The sequence below is a fragment of the Coregonus clupeaformis genome, chromosome 27 (genome assembly GCF_020615455.1).
Source record: "Coregonus clupeaformis isolate EN_2021a chromosome 27, ASM2061545v1, whole genome shotgun sequence".
NCBI classification, from domain to species: Eukaryota; Metazoa; Chordata; class Actinopteri; order Salmoniformes; family Salmonidae; genus Coregonus; species Coregonus clupeaformis.
Window position 1 is genome coordinate 13,782,801 of NC_059218.1, and position 22,171 is coordinate 13,804,971.

The 22,171-nt window shown below is 44.9% G+C and overlaps 1 protein-coding gene across 1 annotated transcript in view; it reads right to left on the reverse strand.

Annotated features, from left to right (window-relative positions):
• LOC121541399 (interleukin-6 receptor subunit beta) overlaps positions 1–3,594 on the reverse strand; it is a 61,509-nt gene extending 57,915 nt beyond the window's left edge. The window contains exon 1 of the mRNA XM_041850386.2: positions 3,351–3,594. Within this exon, the coding sequence (XP_041706320.1) occupies positions 3,351–3,378 (28 nt within the window). The 5' untranslated portion in view covers positions 3,379–3,594. The remainder of the gene's footprint in view (positions 1–3,350) is intronic.
• Positions 3,595–22,171: the final 18,577 nt, after the last annotated feature.

The window sequence follows — 22,171 nt, forward strand, 5'->3', positions numbered from 1 at the left end:
TTCACACACTGTTGCTGGTATTTTGGCCCATTCCTCCATGCAGATCTCCTCTAGAGCAGTGATGTTTTGGGGCTGTCGCTGGGCAACACGGACTTTCAACTCCCTCCAAAGATTTTCTATGGGGTTGAGATCTGGAAACTGGCTAGGCCACTCCAGGACCTTGAAATGCTTCTTACGAAGCCACTCCTTCGTTGCCCGGGCGGTGTGTTTGGGATCATTGTCATGCTGAAAGACCCAGCCACGTTTCATCTTCAATGTCCTTGCTGATGGAAGGAGGTTTTCACTCAAAATTTCACGATACATGGCCGCATTCATTCTTTCCTTTACACGGATCAGTCGTCCTGGTCCCTTTACAGAAAAACAGCCCCAAAGCATGATGTTACCACCCCCATGATTCACAGTAGGTATGGTGTTCTTTGGATGCAACTCAGCATTCTTTGTCCTCCAAACACGACGAGTTGAGTTTTTACCAAAAAGTTATATTTTGGTTTCATCTGACCATATGACATTCTCCCAATCCTCTTCTGGATCATCCAAATGCACTCTAGCAAACTTCAGACGGGCCTGGACATGTACTGGCTTAAGCAGGGGGACACGTCTGCACTGCAGGATTTGAGTCCCTGGCGGCGTAGTGTGTTACTGATGGTAGGCTTTGTTACTTTGGTCCCAGCTCTCTGCAGGTCATTCACTAGGTCCCCCGTGTGGTTCTGGGATTTTTGCTCACCGTTCTTGTGATCATTTTGACCCCACGGGGTGAGATCTTGCGTGGAGCCCCAAATCGAGGGAGATTATCAGTGGTCTTGTATGTCTTCCATTTCCTAATAATTGCTCCCACAGTTGATTTCTTCAAACCAAGCTGCTTACCTATTGCAGATTCAGTCTTCCCAGCCTGGTGCAGGTCTACAATTTTGTTTCTGGTGTCCTTTGACAGCTCTTTGGTCTTGGCCATAGTGGAGTTTGGAGTGTGACTGTTTGAGGTTGTGGACAGGTGTCTTTTATACTGATAACAAGTTCAAACAGATGCCATTAATACAGGTAACGAGTGGAGGACAGACGAGCCTCTTAAAGAAGAAGTTACAGGTCTGTGAGAGCCAGAAATCTTGCTTGTTTGTAGGTGACCAAATACTTATTTTCCACCATAATTTGCAAATAAATTCATTAAAAATCCTACAATGTGATTTTCTGGAGAAAAAAATTCTCAATTTGTCTGTCATAGTTGACGTGTACCTATGATGAAAATTACAGGCCTCTCATCTTTGTGGGAGAACTTGCACAATTGGTGGCTGACTAAATACTTTTTTTCCCCCACTGTATTTGACCCCCTCTCAATCAGAAAGATTTCTGGCTCCCAGGTGTCTTTTATACAGGTAATGAGCTGAGATTAGGAACACAATCTTAAAGGGAGTGCTCCTAATCTCAGTTTGTTACCTGTATAAGAGACACCCGTCCACAGAAGCAATCAATCAATCAGATTCCAAACTCTCCACCATGGCCAAGACCAAAGAGCTCTCCAAGGATGTCAGGGACAAGATTGTAGACCTACACATGGCTGGAATGGGCTACAAGACCATCGCCAAGCAGCTTGGTGAGAAGGTGACAACAGTTGGTGCGATTATTCGCAAATGGAAGAAACACAAAAGACCTGTCAATCTCCCTCGGCCTGGGGCTCCATGCTAGATCTCACCTCGTGGAGTTGCAATGATCATGAGAACGGTGAGGAATCAGCCCAGAACTACCTGGGAGGATCTTGTCAATGATCTCAAGGCAGCTGGGACCATAGTCACCAAGAAAACAATTGGTAACACACTATGCCGTGAAGGACTGAAATCCTGCAGCGCCCGCACGGTCCCCCTGCTCAAGAAACCACATATACAGGCCCGTCTGAAGTTTGCCAATGAACATCTGAATGATTCAGAGGAGAACTGGGTGAAAGTGTTGTGGTCAGATGAGACCAAAATCGAGCTCTTTGGCACCAACTCAACTTGCCATGTTTGGAGGAGGAGGAATGCTGCCTATGACCCCAAGAACACCATCCCCACCGTCAAACATGGATATACTCATTTCCCTCATTAAAATGCAAATCAATTTATACAATTTTTGACATGCGTTTTTCTGGATTTTTTTGTTGTTATTCTGTCTCTCACTGTTCAAATAAACCTACCATTAAATTGATAGACTGATCATGTCTGTCAGTGGGAAAACGTACAAAATCAGCAGGGGATCAAATACTTTTTTCCCTCACTGTATGTGTCAACAAACCTAATCATATCACTACATAATATTATTATGTAACTTATTCTCAAACCACAATAAATACAACTTTAGAGGTACACTGTCATAACACCATAGCTACTACAGTACAACAACAACAGCTGTGTAGCCTATTTGTGTTGTGTAATTCATCGTGAGGCATGCACCCATATCACTGGCACATGGGTTCACCACATTTTATTTTGTATTCAGTACTTTAACAATAAGTAGTAACTTAACTGTTTAGTTTTATGAGGCCCTCACTGACTACTCTCACTAGGGACTATAGGAAATGGAACTAATGATAAAGCTGCTACATTTACATTTACGTCATTTAGTTGTAGCTAAAACACAAAAACGATGCATAGATAGCTTGCTAGTTATGTTATGAACAAACACACGCCACCAGGGGTCTCAACTGTCCCCACATCCAGAATGAATTCAAGGCAACGAACAGTATTATATAGAGCCATATGTGATCACATGGAACTCCCTTCCATCTCAAATTACTCAGGCAAACAGCAAAATTAGCGTTATAACACAAATAAAACAACTCACAACGCCTCTCCCCTATCAGACCCTAACGTTAGTTGTAATGTCTATGTTAATGTTTTTAAATTGTAAAGTATTTTTCTCTGTAATGTATTTTTCGTTATGTGTCGGACCCCAGGAAGACTAACTGTTTGCGCCGGCTATTGCCATATAACCTTAGTATTGGGAATCCCAATAAAATCAACAACAAGAAATATGACTAACTACTTCAAAAGAAAGACAATTTTATCTCGCTGTCTGCCACTTGCTATATAACGTTACCTCCATCAGAGTGATAAAGAACTATTGAGAGCTATAAAATATCTAGCTAAGAATATTACTTTATCATTTGAGATAACTAGCTCGCTAGCTAATGTAGCTAGCACGGACATTTTGGAGAGAAAAAATCGATGGATCAACTTTAACATTCCGGGAAAAACAATAAATAATACAGGAATGACGTATTTGCAGTGTTTATATTCTACTATTTTCAACAAAATCACGAAAATTAGTCAGTAACAGCCTTTTAAACAGGGCCCCGACATGCTATGACAACAAAAAACACTCACCTTTCATGTCTTTACTTGTTGGGTTCATGTATACTAGCTAGTTAACGTTAGCTACGTAAAAATATGTAGATTTCACATAATTTAGCTTAAACTATAAGATTGCCCGTCTGGGGCTGTCTGTCTTCTCTTTCCCACTTCCAGTATATTGCATAACCACAAGTTTCAATACTTCGCGCTGCAGTGCAAATAATAAAGATATAACGTTAGCTACACACATAACGATTGATCTAAGTATCTGTCTAGCTTCTCAACGCCTTGTTTAGAGATCTGCGCAAACGAATTGCGCAGAATTGCTGCCCTTTTGATTTGCCAGGAGAATTGTCTGTCACACAACTACTAACCAATCAAAACGCTAGTTTAAAGGTTCGCGTTACTGTTTTCCAGTTAATCTCCACCCACTTGCACGAAATGCTCCACGATGTGCCAGGCCATGACCGAGCCTGGTTTGACCTTTATGTCTGCGGCATAATCATTATGTACCTGACGCTACAAACTCAACAACAAGCACTTTGATGCATTGTTTAATAAATATCCGAACCGAAAACAGAGTTAGCTATGGAAAATGTAATACATTAAGTGGGTTAATGGCAGGACAGTGATACCCTGTCTCTCCTTCATGTGTGAACAAATGCCCTGCATGTTGAGGTGATGACTGTAAAAGTGACCAGTGTCTGTGTACCCCGGCCTCCTGCCACAAGACTGTAGCAGCCCACTGAGCTAAAGCCTTTGGGCATGAGCTTGGGGGAGCTAACACAAGTCGTCAGGTCTCAGGTAAGGACAGTTACCCGATTCTAGTAAGTATATCTCACACCAGTCACCAATGTCACACCACCACCATGAACATGCTTGCTTTTAATTTTACAAAAAAAAATGCTCTCTGCCAGCATGGCATTGAGAAAAGATAAATGAAAGGGGTGCAGTCAGAATAGTAATAATGTTGAATCATAAACATTTATGATGATCAGGATAAATAAGTTGATCATGCAGGGACAAACTTCTGTCAGCCAAAATAATAACAATTAAATATTTTATTCATTTTGCGAAACAGTCACATGACATCATAAACGAAGTCTCAATTTCAAAGTGCATGAAAATCCAACAGTACACAGTGCATGCCTTGAATTGTAGTACAGTATAAACGTGTAAAAATAGGATGCTGTTTATTAGCAAATGTTTGCAAAGTCTGGAGCAATTTACTGTGGCATACAGTAGAGTCCCTTTTGATGAGTTTAGTCATTGTCTAACAGCTAATATACACTATATATACAAAAGTATGTGGACAACCCTTCAAATTAGTGAATTCGGCTATTTCAGCCACACCCATTGCTGACAGGTGTATAAAATTGAGCACACAGCCATGCAATCTCCATAGACAAACATTGGCAGTAGAATGGCCTTACGGCCTTAAGGATGCCACCTTTCCAACAAGTCAGTTTGTCAAATTTCTGCCTTGCTAGAGCTGCCCTAATCAACTGTAAGTGCTGTTATTGTGAAGTGGAAACGTCTAGGAGCAACGACGGCTCAGCCGCGAAGTGGTAGGCCACACAAGCTCACAGAATGGGTCCGCTGAGTGCTGAAGCGCATAAAAATTGTCTGTCCTCGGGAGCAACAGTCAATACTGAGTTCCAAATTGCCTCTGGAAGCAACGTCAGCACAATAACTGTTCATCGGGAGCTTCATGAAATGGGTTTCCATGCCGAACAGCCGCATACAAGCCTAATGGCACAATGCCAAGCATCGGCTGGAGTGGTGTAAAGCTCACCGCCATTGGACTCTGGAGGAGTGGAAACGCGTTCTCTGGAGTGATGAATAATGCTTCACCATCTGGAATTTCGACTGACAAATCTTTGTTTGGCGGATGCCAGGAGAACAGAACCTGCCCCAATGCATAGTGCCAACTGTACAGTTTGGTGGAGGAGGAATAATGGTCTGGGACTGTTTTTCATGGTTCGGGCTAGGCCACTTAGTTCCAGTGAAGGGAAATCTTAATGCTATAGCATACAATGACATTCTAGACGATTCTGTGCTTCCAACTTTGTGGCAACAGTTTGGGGAAGGCCATTTCCTTTTTCAATATGACAATGCCCCCGTGCACAAAGCGAGGTCCATACATAAATGGTTTGTCAAGTTCGGTGTGGAAGAACTTGACTGGCCTGCACAGGGCCCTGACCTCAACCCCATTGAACACCTTTGGGATGAATTAGAACACCGACTGCGAGCCAGGCCTAATCGCCCAACATCAGTGCCCGATCTCACTAATGCTCGTGGCTGAATGGAAGCAAGTCCCCGCAGCAATGTTCCAACAGCTAGTGGAAAGCCTTCACAGAAGAGTGGAGGCTGTTATAGCAGTAAAGGGGGGACCATCTCCATATTAATGCCCATGATTTTGGAATGAGATGTTCGACGAGCAGGTGTCCACATACTTTTGGTCAAGTAGTGTACATTTTGTGTCCAATACGTGCTGAGGCATACAACTTTTTTTTTTTACACTCAGGGCAAATGTTTATATTTGCTTTACACTTAGGGCCAAATTTCATTAAGACCTGACAAGATTCCACCGAAAATAGCCTGCTGCTAGCTAACCCAGCCAAATCCCAATCAGGTCTGCTCCACCACATAGTCTCCTCAAGTCTCGCATGCGGTCACATCAGGTTCTGTTGTCCAGGTTAGTGAGGGCGTCCATTCTGGGTTTACCCACAGTGGGGCTGTGTTTCCTCTGGGATGGGATGGGATGGCGGGGAGCACCTGGACTCTCCTCCGAGGGTCTCCATTTAGCATGGGCAGGAAGGAGCACAGGAGGACATGGAGGTCACTGGCGGTGGGATACCCCCTTGTCCTCGACCCAGAGTGTTGAGAGGCAGGGACTTCTTCACCCCTTTAGAGACTTGGTCTGGTGGCAAGGAGACTGCAGCGGGAAAATCTTGTTACGTGTTTGGTGATGTTTTGGCAATCATTTCTACAAAAAGGCCAAGAATATGTTTCTCTGCATCCTCAATTCGCTTTCTATTGAGGAAGCACCACCACCTCTCAACATCCTTCCTGTGCACTGAATGTGACTGCCACTCTGGAGTGGAACTCTACAGCCACTGCCTGAAGACTTGACCCAAAGCGTCACAAAATCTAAGTGTAACCTGTAGTTAGGCTGGTTATACTGAAATTGTAGTCGAACATGCTTTATAGATTGCGATGCTGACAGTGATACTAAGGCATGACAATACATCCCCAAGAATAGGACCAGTTTACTTTACAGAATATAAAATCAAAAGCACAGAAAGGAACCGGATTCATGTATGCATTTAGAGCTCTGAAGTTTTCAAGGCTACATAGTAATTAAAAAAAGTACTTACACATGTGGGTACAGTGGTCACGGATGGGGGCCAAGCAGTTCCGTGTTAGGGCAGTGTCCCTCATTTTTAACCTGTCCAGAGGTAGCAGGTGATGAAGAGGAAAAAGTACATGATGTTATTAGCATGCACTTGGATTTGTACGTTGTTGTAATGTAAAGCATATGGCCATTTCCCTGTAAAGGGACCCATGAGCACCAACGTGATATTCATAGGAGCACATCACATTTGGTGTCAAATGAAAGCTAAGCGTCTATATATATATATATATATATATATATATTATTTTATTTTATTAAGGTACATAATAACAATTTTCCATCCTAAAATTAGGAATAAGCAAAGGCTTTGATTTCTGGGCAAACGGATGGAAAAGGGGTCTACTAGAAAAATTAGAAATGCATCAAAACACAATGTTGAAGTTAAGACCCTTGCCAACTAATTTATATTTAATTTTGCAGAAATTACTTGCCTTCTATAAGTGAAATATTGCCTATTGTCTTGTTATTCTGTTACAAAAACTCCACATACAGTATCTTTAAGATATTCTCTAATTTCTCTCCCTCGTGAGGAGGGAGGATAATGAAAGTTCACAGAAGTAACAAGTAAAGGTAGACCTAACAATTAGTTTGTTTTTACTGATAACAAGTTTGCTTATGATTTATTTACTTGGCCTTGTCTCAGGGTAGTAAGTTAGTGGTCTGTTGATATCCCTTTAGTGGTGTGGGGGCTGTGCTTTGGCAAAGTGGGTGGGGTTACTGTATATCCTGCCTGGTTGGCCATGTCCGGGGGTAACTTGGTAAGGGGCCATGTCTTTCTGCAGACATATTTTAATCTTAATTCAGACTAGATATATACAGGGCCTTCGGAAAGTATTCAGACCCCTTGACTTTTTCCACATTTTATTAGCTTACAGCCTTATTCTAAAATTGATGAAATAATTTCCCCCCCCCCTCATCAATCTACAAACAATACCCCATATTGACAAAGCAAAAACAAGGTTTTTATAAATTTTAAAACTGAAATATCACATTTATCATAAGTATTCACACCTGTATTTGGGAAATGTCTCACATTCTTCTCTGCAGATCCTCTCAAGCTCTGTCAGGTTGGATGGGGAGTGTTGCTGCACAGCTATTTTCAGGTCTCTCCAGAGATGTTAGATTGGGTTTAAGTCCGGACTCTGGCTGGGCCACTCAAGGACATTCAGAGAATTGTCCTGAAGCCAGTCCTGCGTTGTCTTGGCTGTGTGCTTAGGGTTGTTGTCCTGTTGGAAGGTGAACCTTCGCCCCAGTCTGAGGTCCTGAGAGCTCTGGAGCAAGTTTTCTATGCTCCGTTCATCTTTGCCTCGATCCTGACTAGTCTCCCAGTCCCTGCGGCTGAAAAACATCTCCACAGCATGATTCTGCCACCACCATGCTTCACCGTAGGGATGGTGCCAGGTTTCCTCCAGGCCAGACAAGATTTGTAATTTTACCCCCTTTTTCTCCCCAATTTCGTGATATCCAATTGGTAGTTTTGGAGAGGCGAAGGTCGAGTCATGCGTCCTCCGAAACATGACCCGCCAAGCCGCGCTGCTTCTTAACACCTGCTCGCTTAACCAGGAAGCCAGCCGCACAAATGTGTCGTAGGAAACACTGTTCGACTGATGACTTAGGTCAGCTTGCAGGTGCCCGGCCCGCCACAAGGAGTCGCTAGAGCGCAATGAGCCATAGAAAGCCCCCCGGCCAAACCCTCCCCTAACCCGGACGAAACTGGGCCAATTGTGCGCCGCCCTATGGGACTCCCGGTCACGGCCGGCTGTGACGCAGCCTGGGATCAAACTCCAGGCTGTAGCGACACCTCAACACTGCGATGCAGTGCCTTAGAGCGCTGCACCACTCGGGAGGCCTCAATTCAGACTAGATATTTAAGAGTTTTTGAAAAACTTGGTCACATAAACTGAGGGAGATTCTACTGCCATTCTGTTACGAAACTTTACATCTGCACTGTTCCTCAGTATTGTACAATTTTCTGTGGACATTTTTTTAAGTAACTCATGTGCATGTGCATAGAGTTGTATGTTTGTTTGACTTTGAAATCAATGGTTTTTTTTGGCATATATTTTAAACTGAAAAATCGGAGTCTCGTGTCATTCTTTTACCATGAAATTGCCCATATGTTATGTTCCCTTGTTGAGAAGAATCATCTAAACTAAACTGCATAGAAGTTCACACGTTTTCTCTTGCAGCACTCCTTTGCAAAATAATGTTGGTGTGGCCTACTGCTTTGAATTGAAGCGGACTCAAGGTGTGAATTGTGAAGTCAAGTGTAGCTATATACAGTATATTATCTTAGCAGGATGTGGCTTTATCGCTACCTGGTGCTTAGCTCTGTTGAAAGGACTGTTAGATGACTCGCTTGATACCTCATGTGAATGCCCCACAAGTTTATATGTTTAAAATATAAAATGACTCAACTCATCCTACTTTGTGTTGTGAACGACTCAACTCCTCCTACCTTGTTCATACTTCTGTATGTATGGGGCTTGGTGAGGGCAGAGGACTTCCGAAGGACCAGAAGTGTCATGGTACAGTTTGTCTAACAGCCTTTCTGTAGGGGGTGAAATCCAGGATTTGTGGGACAAAATGGACTGATTGGACGCGGTCTTCCAGGCATGACTGACCGACGATTGTCCTTTCGGCCTACTGTCAAACAAGTCATGCTCGCTCTTGCTTTTCTGAGAGCGGTGGACAAAGTGGTTGACCATCGGCCCCGTGGCTTGACTCTGATGCACAGCACTCTAGGAGCTTACCAACAAAGATGTGCCCAGAGTGATGGCGGAAGACTTTGCATCCATATGGGAGGCAGTCCCTTGCAGTCCTTCGCTGTCTGGATTTCGAATGGATTGAGTTTCTGCCCCGTTTCCACCGAAGGTCATTTTCTGACATTGGGGCCTTCGTCTCTCGGCTCCTTGGCCGAGGAGGAGTCCGCCAGGCAGTCAAACATGGTGATGTTATCCACCTCGGAGGTCTCCTCCCTCAGGTGTCCGTCGCTGCCCATCTCTCTGTGGCCGGTGGCGTGGTGTTCTTTCTTCCTCTTGCAGGAGAAGATCATGTTGAGCATGTCGAACTTGCCCTCCTTCTTCTGGGATTGGTCACTCCACTGGAAAGGCAGCTGTCTGGCTGAGTCGGATCTGTGGAGAATCAATCAATGAGACCATGAAGTCTTATTCACAACTCAGTGGTTTAAGACGGATGGCAAGCAATTTATTTTTCCCCAATTACTTTTGGCTTTACTAATCGACAAATAATCGACATTACTGCATGGCCATTTCCACTTTAAATGAATAGAAACTACACATACACACACACATGAACCTGCACACTCACACACACAAAATGCAGTGTTAACCAACCTGTTGTCAGCTGAGAGGAGCTTGATGCTGGCAGTGTGGCCACAGTACATTGCATATGTGAGACCTGTTCTCGTTGATATCGCTGGGCCCAGGCTCCACCCTTAGCTGCAGTAAGGCCTGGACACAGTCCTCCTTCCCCGCTGCTGCCGCCCAATGAAGAGGGGTCCTGGAGGAGGAACAGATCTTCTTATATACATTGGATCATCTTACCATGATTAGTGCAGTTATTCATGATAAGTCAATGCATTTGCATTCTGGTATTCTAAATGAATAACACTTATACACCTTTCAAACCAAGACGTTTTTCCAACAACTTCAGCGTCCCGCCAACTTTTTGCTGACTTTTCTTAATATGAAAGGCATTGCCGGCGACAAAACCTCTACTTTTATTTCCGCCAACCGACCTAGTCATGATTGCGGTACATTTCTGCCTACGGTTTGGTATGAAATGTATAATACTGAAAGATTATTGGAATCTGCGCAAGTGGCCATGAATTAAAGGACGATTCCACCAACTCCATGGGCCTTTTCCACAAATACATTTGAAGCAATAGCAATGTGCATGGGAGATACACTGAGTGTACAAAACATTAGGAACACCTTCCTAACATTAAGTTGCACCCATTTTGCCCTCAGACCAGCCACAATTCGTAATGGCATGGACTCTACAATTAGTGTGTTGAAAGTGTTCCACAGGGATGCTGGCCCATGTTGGCTCCAATGCTTCCCACAGTTGTGTCAAGTTGTCTGGATGTCCTTTGGGTGGTGGACCATTCTTGATACACATGGGAAACTGTTGAGTGTGAAAAACCCAGCAGCGTTGCAGTTCTTGACATACTCAAACCGGTACGCCTGGCACCTACTACCATACCCCGTTCAAAGTCACTTAAATATTTTGTCTTGCCCATTCACCCTCAGAATGGCACACATACACAATGCATATCTCAAGGCTTAAAAATCCTTCTTTACCCCCAGTCTATGTCATGGATAGAGCAGGTGTTCCTAATGTTTAAAAAAAATCCAAGATGGCGTAGCAGTGCGGTCGTGTTCTTTGTTGTGTGTCCGTGTAAATAGCCTGTTTTTTGTATTTTTTTGTATTTTTCGTACATATTTCCCTATCACACTTTTCATCCTTCTACTAAATATACTTTCCTGCAACCCGCCTCACTCAATGTGGAATGGATTCTATTATTTACTCACCTTTATCTAGAATCTCTCGTTGAAACTAGCTAGCCAGCTAACTAGCTACTTGCTATTAGCCACCGTTAGCGGTTTTCACCCAGAAGATCGGATTTTCTGCCAGAATAACTGAATCACTGGACCATAACACCAGATCGCAACTAGCTAGCCGCAACCGAATGGACATTGCTGTAGGCTAATCACCACTGCCCCCGAAGCAAGCACCAGTTAGCCTTGAGCCAGGCCCATATCCAGGCTATCTACCTCTTTGTCTACTGGACGGGAGTAGCCAGCTAACTAGCTACTTGCTATTAGCCACCGTTAGCGGTTTTTCACCATTGTCCGTGGCCTGCACTACCTACCAGCCAGCTCTAGCCTGGACTATTATCGGCCAGTCTGCACTGTCTGCACAGCGCGTTATCGACCCAGAACATAATGGATTTTCTGCCGGAATCACTAAATCACTGGACCTTTAACACCTGATCATCGCAACTAGCTAGCTGCAACCAAATGGATGTTGTTGTTGGCTAATCAGCCTTGAGCTAGTCTCAAGTCCGGCACATCTCCTGGCTATCTACCGATCTGTCAACCTGACGGTACCTCCTAGAGTCGACACGGAGCCCCGCTGATCCATCACGACTGGTCTGCCGACGTAATCGTCTGTGATTTCAACAGGCTTCCCGTTGCAACGACCATGAAGATCCATCTGCTAGCCCCGGCCCGCTAGCACACGCAAAAAACAGCCGTGCTTCCTGCTCGCTGTGCTTTAGCACCAATTCGAACTGCTCTCTGACTCACAAATTGCTGTTCACTGGACCTTATGATCACTCGGCTGCACAGCTGATGTCTGCTGGACTGTTCCTTTACACGGTACCCTGTCCTGTTTATCTGTTTAGCCTCAGCCCAAACTTTCATCGCCATTACCAGTTGTTGTCTTAGCTCTCTCTAATAACACCTGTGATTGCTTTATGCCTCTCTCTCATGTCAATATGCCTTGCCTATTGCTGTTCCAGTTAGTTCTTAGTGTACAATTTCAATATAGAACCCCAAGTCATTCTCAAACTGCCTCAAATAGCTCCTTTGTTCCACCCTCCAGTGATGCTACCTCTTTCATTGTTACCCAACGCTTAGGTTTACCTCCACTGTACTCATATCCTTCCATATCCTTGTCTGTGCATAATGCCCTGAATCTATTCTACAACGCCCGGAAATCTGCCCACTTTATTCTCTGTACCCAACGCACTAGAAGACCAGTTCTTAAAGCCTTTAGCCGGATCCTTATTCTATTCCTCCTCTGTTCCTCTGGTGATGTAGAGGCTAACCCAGGCCCTGCAGCCCCCAGTATCACTCCTACTACCCAGGAGTTATAATTTGTTGACTTCTGTAACCGTAAAAGCCTTGGTTTTCTGCACGTTAACATCAGAAGCCTCCTTCCTAAATTTGAGTTATTCACTGCGTTAGCACACTCTGCCAACCCTGATGTTCTAACAGTGTCTGAATCCTGGCTTAGGAAGGACACCAAAAATTCAGAAATGTCCATCCCCAACTACAACATCTTCCATCTAGATAGAACTGCCAAAGGTGGTGGAGTTGCAATCTACTGTAGAGATAGCCTGCAGAGCTCTATCATACTATCCAGGTCTGTGCCCAAACAGTTTGAGCTCCTACTTCTAAAAATCCACCTCTCCAGAAATAAGTCTCTCAATGTTGCCACTTGCTACAGACCCCCCTCAGCCCCCAGCTGTGCCCTGGACACCATATGTGAATTGATTGCCCCCCATCTATCCTCAGAGTTCGTACTGCTTGGTGACTTAAATTGGGATATGCTTAACACCCCGGCCATCCTACAATCCAAACTAGATGCCCTCAATCTCACACAAATTATCAAGGAACCTACCAGGTACAACCCTAAATCCGTAAACATGGGCACCCTCATAGATATCATCCTGACTAACTTACCCTCTAAATACACCTCCGCTGTCTTCAACCAGGATCTCAGCAATCACTGCCTTATTGCCTGCGTCCGTAACGGGTCCGCGGTCAAACACTCCCTAAAATACTTTATTTAGCGTGCAGGCCTTCCTAATTGACTTGTCCCAGGTATCCTGGATGGATATCGATCTCATTCCGTCAGTAGAGGATGCCTGGTTGTTCTTTAAAAGTGCTTTCCTCTCAATCTTAAATAAGCATGCCCCATTCAAAAAATTCAGAACTAAGAACAGATATAGCCCCTGGTTCACCCCGGACTTGACTGCCCTTGACCAGCACAAAAACATCCTCTGGCGTACTGCATTAGCATTCAATAGCCCCCGCAATATTCAACTTTTCAGGGAAGTTAGGAACCAATATACACAAGCAGTTAGGAAAGCAAAGGCTAGCTTTTTCAAAGAGAAATTTGCATCCTGTAGCACTAACTCCAAAACGTTTTGGGACACTGTAAAGTCCATGGAGAATAAGAGCACCTCCTCCCAGCTGCCCACTGCACTGAGGCTAGGAAACACTATCACCACTGATACATCTACAATAATCGAGAATTTCAACAAGCATTTTGCTATGGCTGGCCATGCTTTCCACCTGGCTACCACTACCCCGGCCACCAGCTCTGCACCCTCCGCTGCAACTTGCCCATGCCCGCCCCGCCCCCCCTCCTGCTTCTCCTTCACACAAATTCAGACAGCTGATGGTCTGAAAGAGCTGCAAAATCTGGACCCCTACAAATCATCTGGGCTAGACAATCTGGACCCTTTCTTTCTAAAAATAGCAGCCGAAATTGTCGCAACCCCTATTACTAGCTTATACAACCTCTCTTTCGTAACGTCTGAGATCCCCAGAGATTGGAAAGCTGCCGCGGTCATCCCCCTCTTCAAAGGGGGTGACACTCTAGATACAAACTGTTACAGACCTATATCCATCCTGCCCTGCCTTTCGAAAGTTTTTGAAAGCCAAGTTAACAAACAGATCACCGACCATATCGAATCCCACCGTACGTTTTCCGCTATGCAATGCGGTTTCCGAGCTGGTCATGCGTGCACCTCAGCCACGCTCAAGGTCCTAAACGATATTATAACCGCGATCGATAATAGACAGTACTGTGCAGCCGTCTTCATCGACCTGGCCAAGGCTTTCGACTCTTTCAACCACCGCATTCTTATTGGCAGACTAAATAGCCTTGGTTTCTCAAATGACTGCCTCGCCTTGTTCACTAACTACTTCTCAGATAGAGTTCAATGTGTCAAATCGGAGGGCCTGTTGTCTGGACCTATGGCAGTCTCTATGTGGGTGCCACAGGGTTCAATTCTTGGGCCGACTCTTTTCTCCGTGTATATCGATGATGTCGCTCTTGCTGCTGGTGACTCTCAGATCCACCTCTACGCAGACGACACCATTTTGTATACATCAGGCCCTTCATTGGACACTGTGTTAACAAACCTCCAAACGAGCTTCAAATGCCATACAACACTCCTTCCGTAGCCTCCAACTGCTCTTAAACACTAGTAAAACTAAATGCATGCTCTTCAATCGAACGCTGCTGGCACCCGCCCACCAGACTAGAATCACTACTCTCGACGGGTCTGACCTAGAGTATGTGGACAACTACAAATACCTAGGTGTCTGGTTAGACTGTAAACTCTCCTTCCAGACTAACATTAAGCATCTCCAATCCAAAGTTAAATCTAGAATCGGCTTCCTATTTCGCAACAAAGCCTCCTTCACTCATGCTGCCAAACATGCCCTCGTAAAACTGACTATCCTACCGATCCTTGACTTCGGCGATGTCATTTACAAAATAACCTCCAACACTCTACTCAGCAAATTCGATGTAGTCTATCACAGTGCCATCCGTTTTGTCACCAAAGCCCCATATACTACCCACCACTGTGACCTGTACGCACTTGTTGGCTGGTCCTCACTACATATTCGTTGCCAGACCCACTGGCTCCAGGCCATCTATAAATCACTGCTAGGCAAATCTCCGCCATATCTTAGCTCATTGGTCACCATAGCAACACCCACCCGTAGTATGCGCTCCAGCAGGTACAGTGGGGAGAACAAGTATTTGATACACTGCCAATTTTGCAGGTTTTCCTACTTACAAAGCATGTAGAGGTCTGTAATTTGTATCATAGGTACACGTCAACTATGACAGACAAATTGAGGGGAAAAAAACCAGAAAATCACATTGTAGGATTTTTTATGAATTTATTTGCAAATTATGGTGGAAAATAAGTATTTGGTCACCTACAAACAAGCAAGATTTCTGGCTCTCACAGACCTGTAACTTCTTCTTTAAAAAGCTTCTCTGTCCTCCACTCGTTACCTGTATTAATGGCACCTGTTTGAACTTGTTATCAGTATAAAAGACACCTGTCCACAACCTCAAACAGTCACACTCCAAACTCCACTATGGCCAAGACCAAAGAGCTGTCAAAGGACACCAGAAACAAAATTGTAGACCTGCACCAGGCTGGGAAGACTGAATCTGCAATAGGTAAGCAGCTTGGTTTGAAGAAATCAACTGTGGGAGGAATTATTAGGAAATGGAAGACATACAAGACCACTGATAATCTCCCTCGATCTGGGGCTCCACGCAAGATCTCACCCCGTGGGGTCAAAATGAACCCAGAACCACACAAGGGACCTAGTGAATGACCTGCAGAGAGCTGGGACCAAAGTAACAAAGCCTACCATCAGTAACACACTACGCCGCCAGGGACTCAAATCCTGCAGTGCCAGACGTGTCCCCCTGCTTAAGCCAGTACATGTCCAGGCCCGTCTGAAGTTTGCTAGAGTGCATTTGGATGATCCAGAAGAGGATTGGGAGAATGTCATATGGTCAGATGAAACCAAAATATAACCTTTTGGTAAAAACTCAACTTGTCATGTTTGGAGGACAAAGAATGATGAGTTGCATCCAAAGAACACCATACCTACTGTGAAGCATGGGGGTGGAAACATCATGCTTTGGGGCTGTTTTTCTGCAAAGGGACCAGGACGACTGATCCGTGTAAAGGAAAGAATGAATGGGGCCATGTATCGTGAGATTTTGAGTGAAAACCTCCTTCCATCAGCAAGGGCATTGAATATGAAATGTGGCTGGGTCTTTCAGCATGACAATGATCCCAAACACACCGCCCGGGCAACGAAGGAGTGGCTTCGTAAGAAGCATTTCAAGGTCCTGGAGTGGCCTAGCCAGTCTCCAGATCTCAATCCCATACAAAATCTTTGGAGGGAGTTGAAAGTCTGTGTTGCCCAGCGAAAGCCCCAAAACATCATTGCTCTAGAGGAGATCTGCATGGAGGAATGGGCCAAAATACCAGCAACAGTGTGTGAAAACCTTGTGAAGACTTACAGAAAACGTTTGACCTGTGTCATTGCCAACAAAGGGTATATAACAAAGTATTGAGAAACTTTTGTTATTGACCAAATACTTATTTTCCACCATAATTTGCAAATAAATTCATTAAAAATCCTACAATGTGATTTTCTGGAAATGTTTTCCTCATTTTGTCTTTCATAGTTGACGTGTACCTATGATGAAAATTACAGGCCTCTCTGATCTTTTTAAGTGGGAGAACTTGCACAATTGGTGGCTGACTAAATACTTTTTTTCCCCACTGTAAGTATTTGATCACCTATCAACCAGTAAGAATTCCGGCTCTCACAGACCTGTTAGTTTTTCTTTAAGAAGCCTTCCTGTACTCCACTCATTACCTGTATTAACTGCAACTGTTTGAACTCGTTACCTGTAAAAAAGACACCTGTCCACACACTCAATCAAACAGACTCCAACCTCTCCACAATGGCCAAGACCAGAGAGCTGTGTAAGGACATCAGGGATAAAATTGTAGACCTGCACAAGGCTGGGATGGGCTACAGGACAATAGGCAAGCAGCTTGGTGAGAAGGCAACAACTGTTGGCGCAATTATTAGAAAATGGAAGAAGTTCAAGATGACGGTCAATCACCCTTTGTCTGGGGCTCCATGCAAGATCTCACCTCGTGGGGCATCAATGATTTTTTTTTATTATTTTTTTTATTTCACCTTTATTTAACCAGGTAAGCCAGTTGAGAACAAGTTCTCATTTACAACTGCGACCTGGCCAAGATAAAGCAAAGCAGTGCGATAAAAACAACAACACAGAGTCACATATGGGGTAAAAAAAACATAAAGTCAAAAAAATATGGCATCAATGATCATGAGGAAGGTGAGGGTTCAGCCCAGAACTACACGGCAGGACCTGGTCAATGACCTGAAGAGAGCTGGGACCACAGTCTCAAAGAAAACCATTAGTAACACACTACGCCGTCATGGATTAAAATCCTGCAGCGCACGCAAGGTCCCCCTGCTCAAGCCAGCGCATGTCCAGGCCCGTCTGAAGTTTGCCAATGACCATCTGGATGATCCAGAGGAGGAATAGGAGAAGGTCATGTGGTCTGATGAGACAAAAATAGAGCTTTTTGGTCTAAACTCCACTCGCCGTGTTTGGAGGAAGAAGAAGGATGAGTACAACCCCAAGAACACCATCCCAACCGTGAAGCATGGAGGTGGAAACATCATTCTTTGGGGATGCTTTTCTGCAAAGGGGACAGGACGACTGTACCGTATTGAGGGGAGGATGGATGGGGCCATGTATCGCGAGATCTTGGCCAACAACCTCCTTCCCTCAGTAAGAGCATTGAAGATGGGTCGTGGCTGGTCTTCCAGCATGACAACGACCCGAAACACACAGCCAGAGCAACTAAGGAGTGGCTCCGTAAGAAGCATCTCAAGGTCCTGGAGTGGCCTAGCCAGTCTCCAGACCTGAACCCAATAGAAAATCTTTGGAGGGAGCTGAAAGCCCGTATTGCCCAGCGACAGCCCCGAAACCTGAAGGATCTGGAGAAGGTCTGTATGGAGGAGTGGGACAAAATCCCTGCTGCAGTGTGTACAAACCTGTTCAAGACCTACAGGAAACGTATGATCTCTGTAATTGCAAACACAGGTTTCTGTACCAAATATTAAGTGCTGCTTTTCTGATGTATCAAATACTTATGTCATGCAATAAAATGCAAATTAATTACTTAAAAATCATACAATGTGATTTTCTGGATTTTTATTTTAGATTCCGTCTCTCACAGTTGAAGTGTACCTATGATAAAAATTACAGACCTCTACATGCTTTGTAAGTAGGAAAACCTGCAAAATCGGCAGTGTATCAAATACTTGTTCTCCCCACTGTATATCTCACTGGTCATCCCCAAAGCCAACACTTCCTTTGGCCGCCATTCCTTCCAGTTCTCTGCTTCCAATGACTGGAATTATCTGCAAAAATCTCTGAAGCTGGAGACTCTTATCTCCCTCACTAACTTTAAGCATCAGTTGTCAGAGCACCTTACCGATCACTGCACCTGTACACATCCCTTCTGAAATTAGCCCACTCAACTACCTCATCCCCATATTGTTATTTATTTTGCTCATTTGCACCCCAGTATCTCTATTTGCACATCATATTTTGCACATCTATCATTCCAGTGTTAATACTAATTGTAATTATTTTGCACTATGGCCTATTTATTGCCTTACCTCCATAACTTGCTACATTTGCACACACTGTATATACACTGCTCGAAAAAATTAAGGGAACACTAAAATAACACATCCTAGATCTGAATGAATGCAATAATCTTATTAAATACTTTTTTCTTTACATAGTTGAATGTGCTGACAACAAAATCACACAAAAATTATCAATGGAAATCAAATGTATCAACCCATGGAGGTCTGGATTTGGAGTCACCCTCAAAATTAAAGTGGAAAACCACACTACAGGCTGATCCAACTTTGATGTAATGTCCTTAAAACAAGTCAAAATGAGGCTCAGTAGTGTGTGTGGCCTCCACGTGCCTGTATGACCTCTGTACAATGCCTGGGCATGCTCCTGATGAGGTGGCGGATGGTCTCCTGAGGGATCTCCTCCCAGACCTGGACTAAAGCATCCGCCAACTCCTGGACAGTCTGTGGTGCAACGTGGCGTTGGTGAATGGAGCGAGACATGATGTCCCAGATGTGCTCAATTGGATTCAGGTCTGGGGAACGGGCGGGCCAGTCCATAGCATCAATATCTTCCTCTTGCAGGAACTGCTGACACACTCCAGCCACATGAGGTCTAGCATTGTCTTGCATTAGGAGGAACCCAGGGCCAACCGCACCAGCATATGGTCTCACAAGGGGTCTGAGGATCTCATCTCGGTACCTAATGGCAGTCAGGCTACCTCTGGCGAGCACATGGAGGGCTGTGCGGCCCCCCAAAGAAATGCCACCCCACACCATGACTGACCCACCGCCAAACCGGTCATGCTGGAGGATGTTGCAGGCAGAAGAACGTTCTCCACGGCGTCTCCAGACTCTGTCACGTCTGTCACGTGCTCAGTGTGAACCTGCTTTCATCTGTGAAGAGCACAGGGCGCCAGTGGCGAATTTGCCAATCTTGGTGTTCTCTGGCAAATGCCAAACGTCCTGCACGGTGTTGGGCTGTAAGCACAACCCCCACCTGTGGACGTCGGGCCCTCATACCACCCTCATGGAGTCTGTTTCTGACCGTTTGAGCAGACACATGCACATTTGTGGCCTGCTGGAGGTCATTTTGCAGGGCTCTGGCAGTGCTCCTCCTGCTCCTCCTTGCACAAAGGCGGAGGTAGCAGTCCTGCTGCTGGGTTGTTGCCCTCCTACGGCCTCCTCCACGTCTCCTGATGTACTGGCCTGTCTCCTAGTAGCACCTCCATGCTCTGGACACTACGCTGACAGACACAGCAAACCTTCTTGCCACAGCTCGCATTGATGTGCCATCCTGGATGAGCTGCACTACCTGAGCCACTTGTGTGGGTTGTAGACTCCGTCTCATGCTACCACTAGAGTGAAAGCACCGCCAGCATTCAAAAGTGACCAAAACATCAGCCAGGAAGCATAGGAACTGAGAAGTGGTCTGTGGTCACCACCTGCAAAACCAGTCCTTTATTGGGGGTGTCTTGCTAATTGCCTATAATTTCCACCTGTTGTCTATTCCATTTGCACAACAGCATGTGACATTTATTGTCAATCAGTGTTGCTTCCTAAGTGGACAGTTTGATTTCACAGAAGTGTGATTGACTTGGAGTTACATTGTGTTGTTTAAGTGTTCCCTTTATTTTTTTGAGCAGTGTATATTTTCTTTGGTATTTTTGACTATATGTTTTGTTTTACCCCAAATGTAACTCTGTGTTGTTATTTTTATCACACTGCTTTGCTTTGTCGAAATCTGACTTCTCTTCCTTCTATATTCAGTTTCTGGAAACAATAGTGGCGGGACCAAGCCCTGTCATGTAAAAAATAATAATAATTCTGACCCCCTAATTGATTCCTAAGCATGTCAATTGATACTTTTCTGAGCCACAATCAATCCTCAAACATATACAGTTCCCACACATTCACACCCATTCCCAGGTCCATGTCCTGGCTCTGTTCCAGGCCTCTCCCTTCTGTACCACTTAGTCCCAACGCCTGTCATGCTGTGATTAACCATGTTTAACGTGCAGTCTGAAAATATTTAACTATGTTTAACCCTGGCTCTGTTCCAGGCCTCTTCCTTCTGCACCACCTAGTCTCAATGCCTGTCGCATGTCATGTTGTGATTAACTATGTTTAACTCACAGTCTGAAAATATTTAACTATGCTTAACACATAGTTTAACTTATAGTTTACTGAGTCTGAAAAGATCCAACTATGTTTAACATATAAACTCAGCAAAAAAAGAAACTTTCCTTTTTCAGGACCCTGTCTTTCAAAGATAATTTGTAAAAATCCAAATAACTTCACAGATCTTAATTGTAAAGGGTTTAAACACTGTTTCCCATGCTTGTTCAATGAACCATAAACAATTAATGAACATGCAGCTGTGGAACGGTCGATAAGACACTAACAGCTTACAGACGGTAGGCAATTAAAGTCACAATTATGAAAACCTAGGACACTAAAGAGGCCTTTCTACTGACTCTGAAAAACACCAAAAGAAAGATGCCCAGGGTCCCTGCTCATCTGCGTGAACGTGCCTTAGGCATGCTGCAAGGAGGCATGAGGACTGCAGATGTGGCCAGGGCAATAAATTGCAATGTCCGTACTGTGAGACGCCTAAGACAGCGCTACAGGGAGACAGGACGGACAGCTGATTGTTTTCGCATTGGCAGACCACATGTAACAACACCTGCACAGGATCGGTACATCCGAAAATCACACCTGCGGGACAGGTACAGGATGGCAACAACAACTGCCCGAGTTACACCAGGAACGCACAATCCCTCCATCAGTGCTCAGACTGTCCGCAATAGGCTGAGAGATGCTGGACTGAGGGCTTGTAGGCCTGTTGTAAGGCAGGCAACAACGTCGCCTATGGGCATAAACCCACCGTCGCTGGACCAGACAGGACTGGCAAAAAGTGCTCTTCACTGACGAGTCGCGGTTTTGTCTCACCAGGGGTGATGGTCAGATTCACATTTATCGTCGAAGGAATGAGCATTACACCGAGGCCTGTACTCTGGAGCGAGATCAATTTGGAGGTGGAGGGTCCGTCATGGTCTGGGGCGGTGTGTCACAGCATCATCGGACTGAGCTTGTTGTCATTGCAGGCAATCTCAACGCTGTGCGTTACAGGGAAGACATCCTCTTCCCTCATGTGGTACCCTTCCTGCAGGCTCATCCTGACATGACCCTCCAGCATGACAATGCCACCAGCCATACTGCTCGTTCTGTGCATGATTTCCTGCAAGACAGGAATGTCAGTGTTCTGCCATGGCCAGCGAAGAGCCCGGATCTCAATCCCATTAAGCGCGTCTGGGACTTGTTGGATTGGAGGGTGAGTGCTAGGGCTATTCCCCCCAGAAATGTCTGGG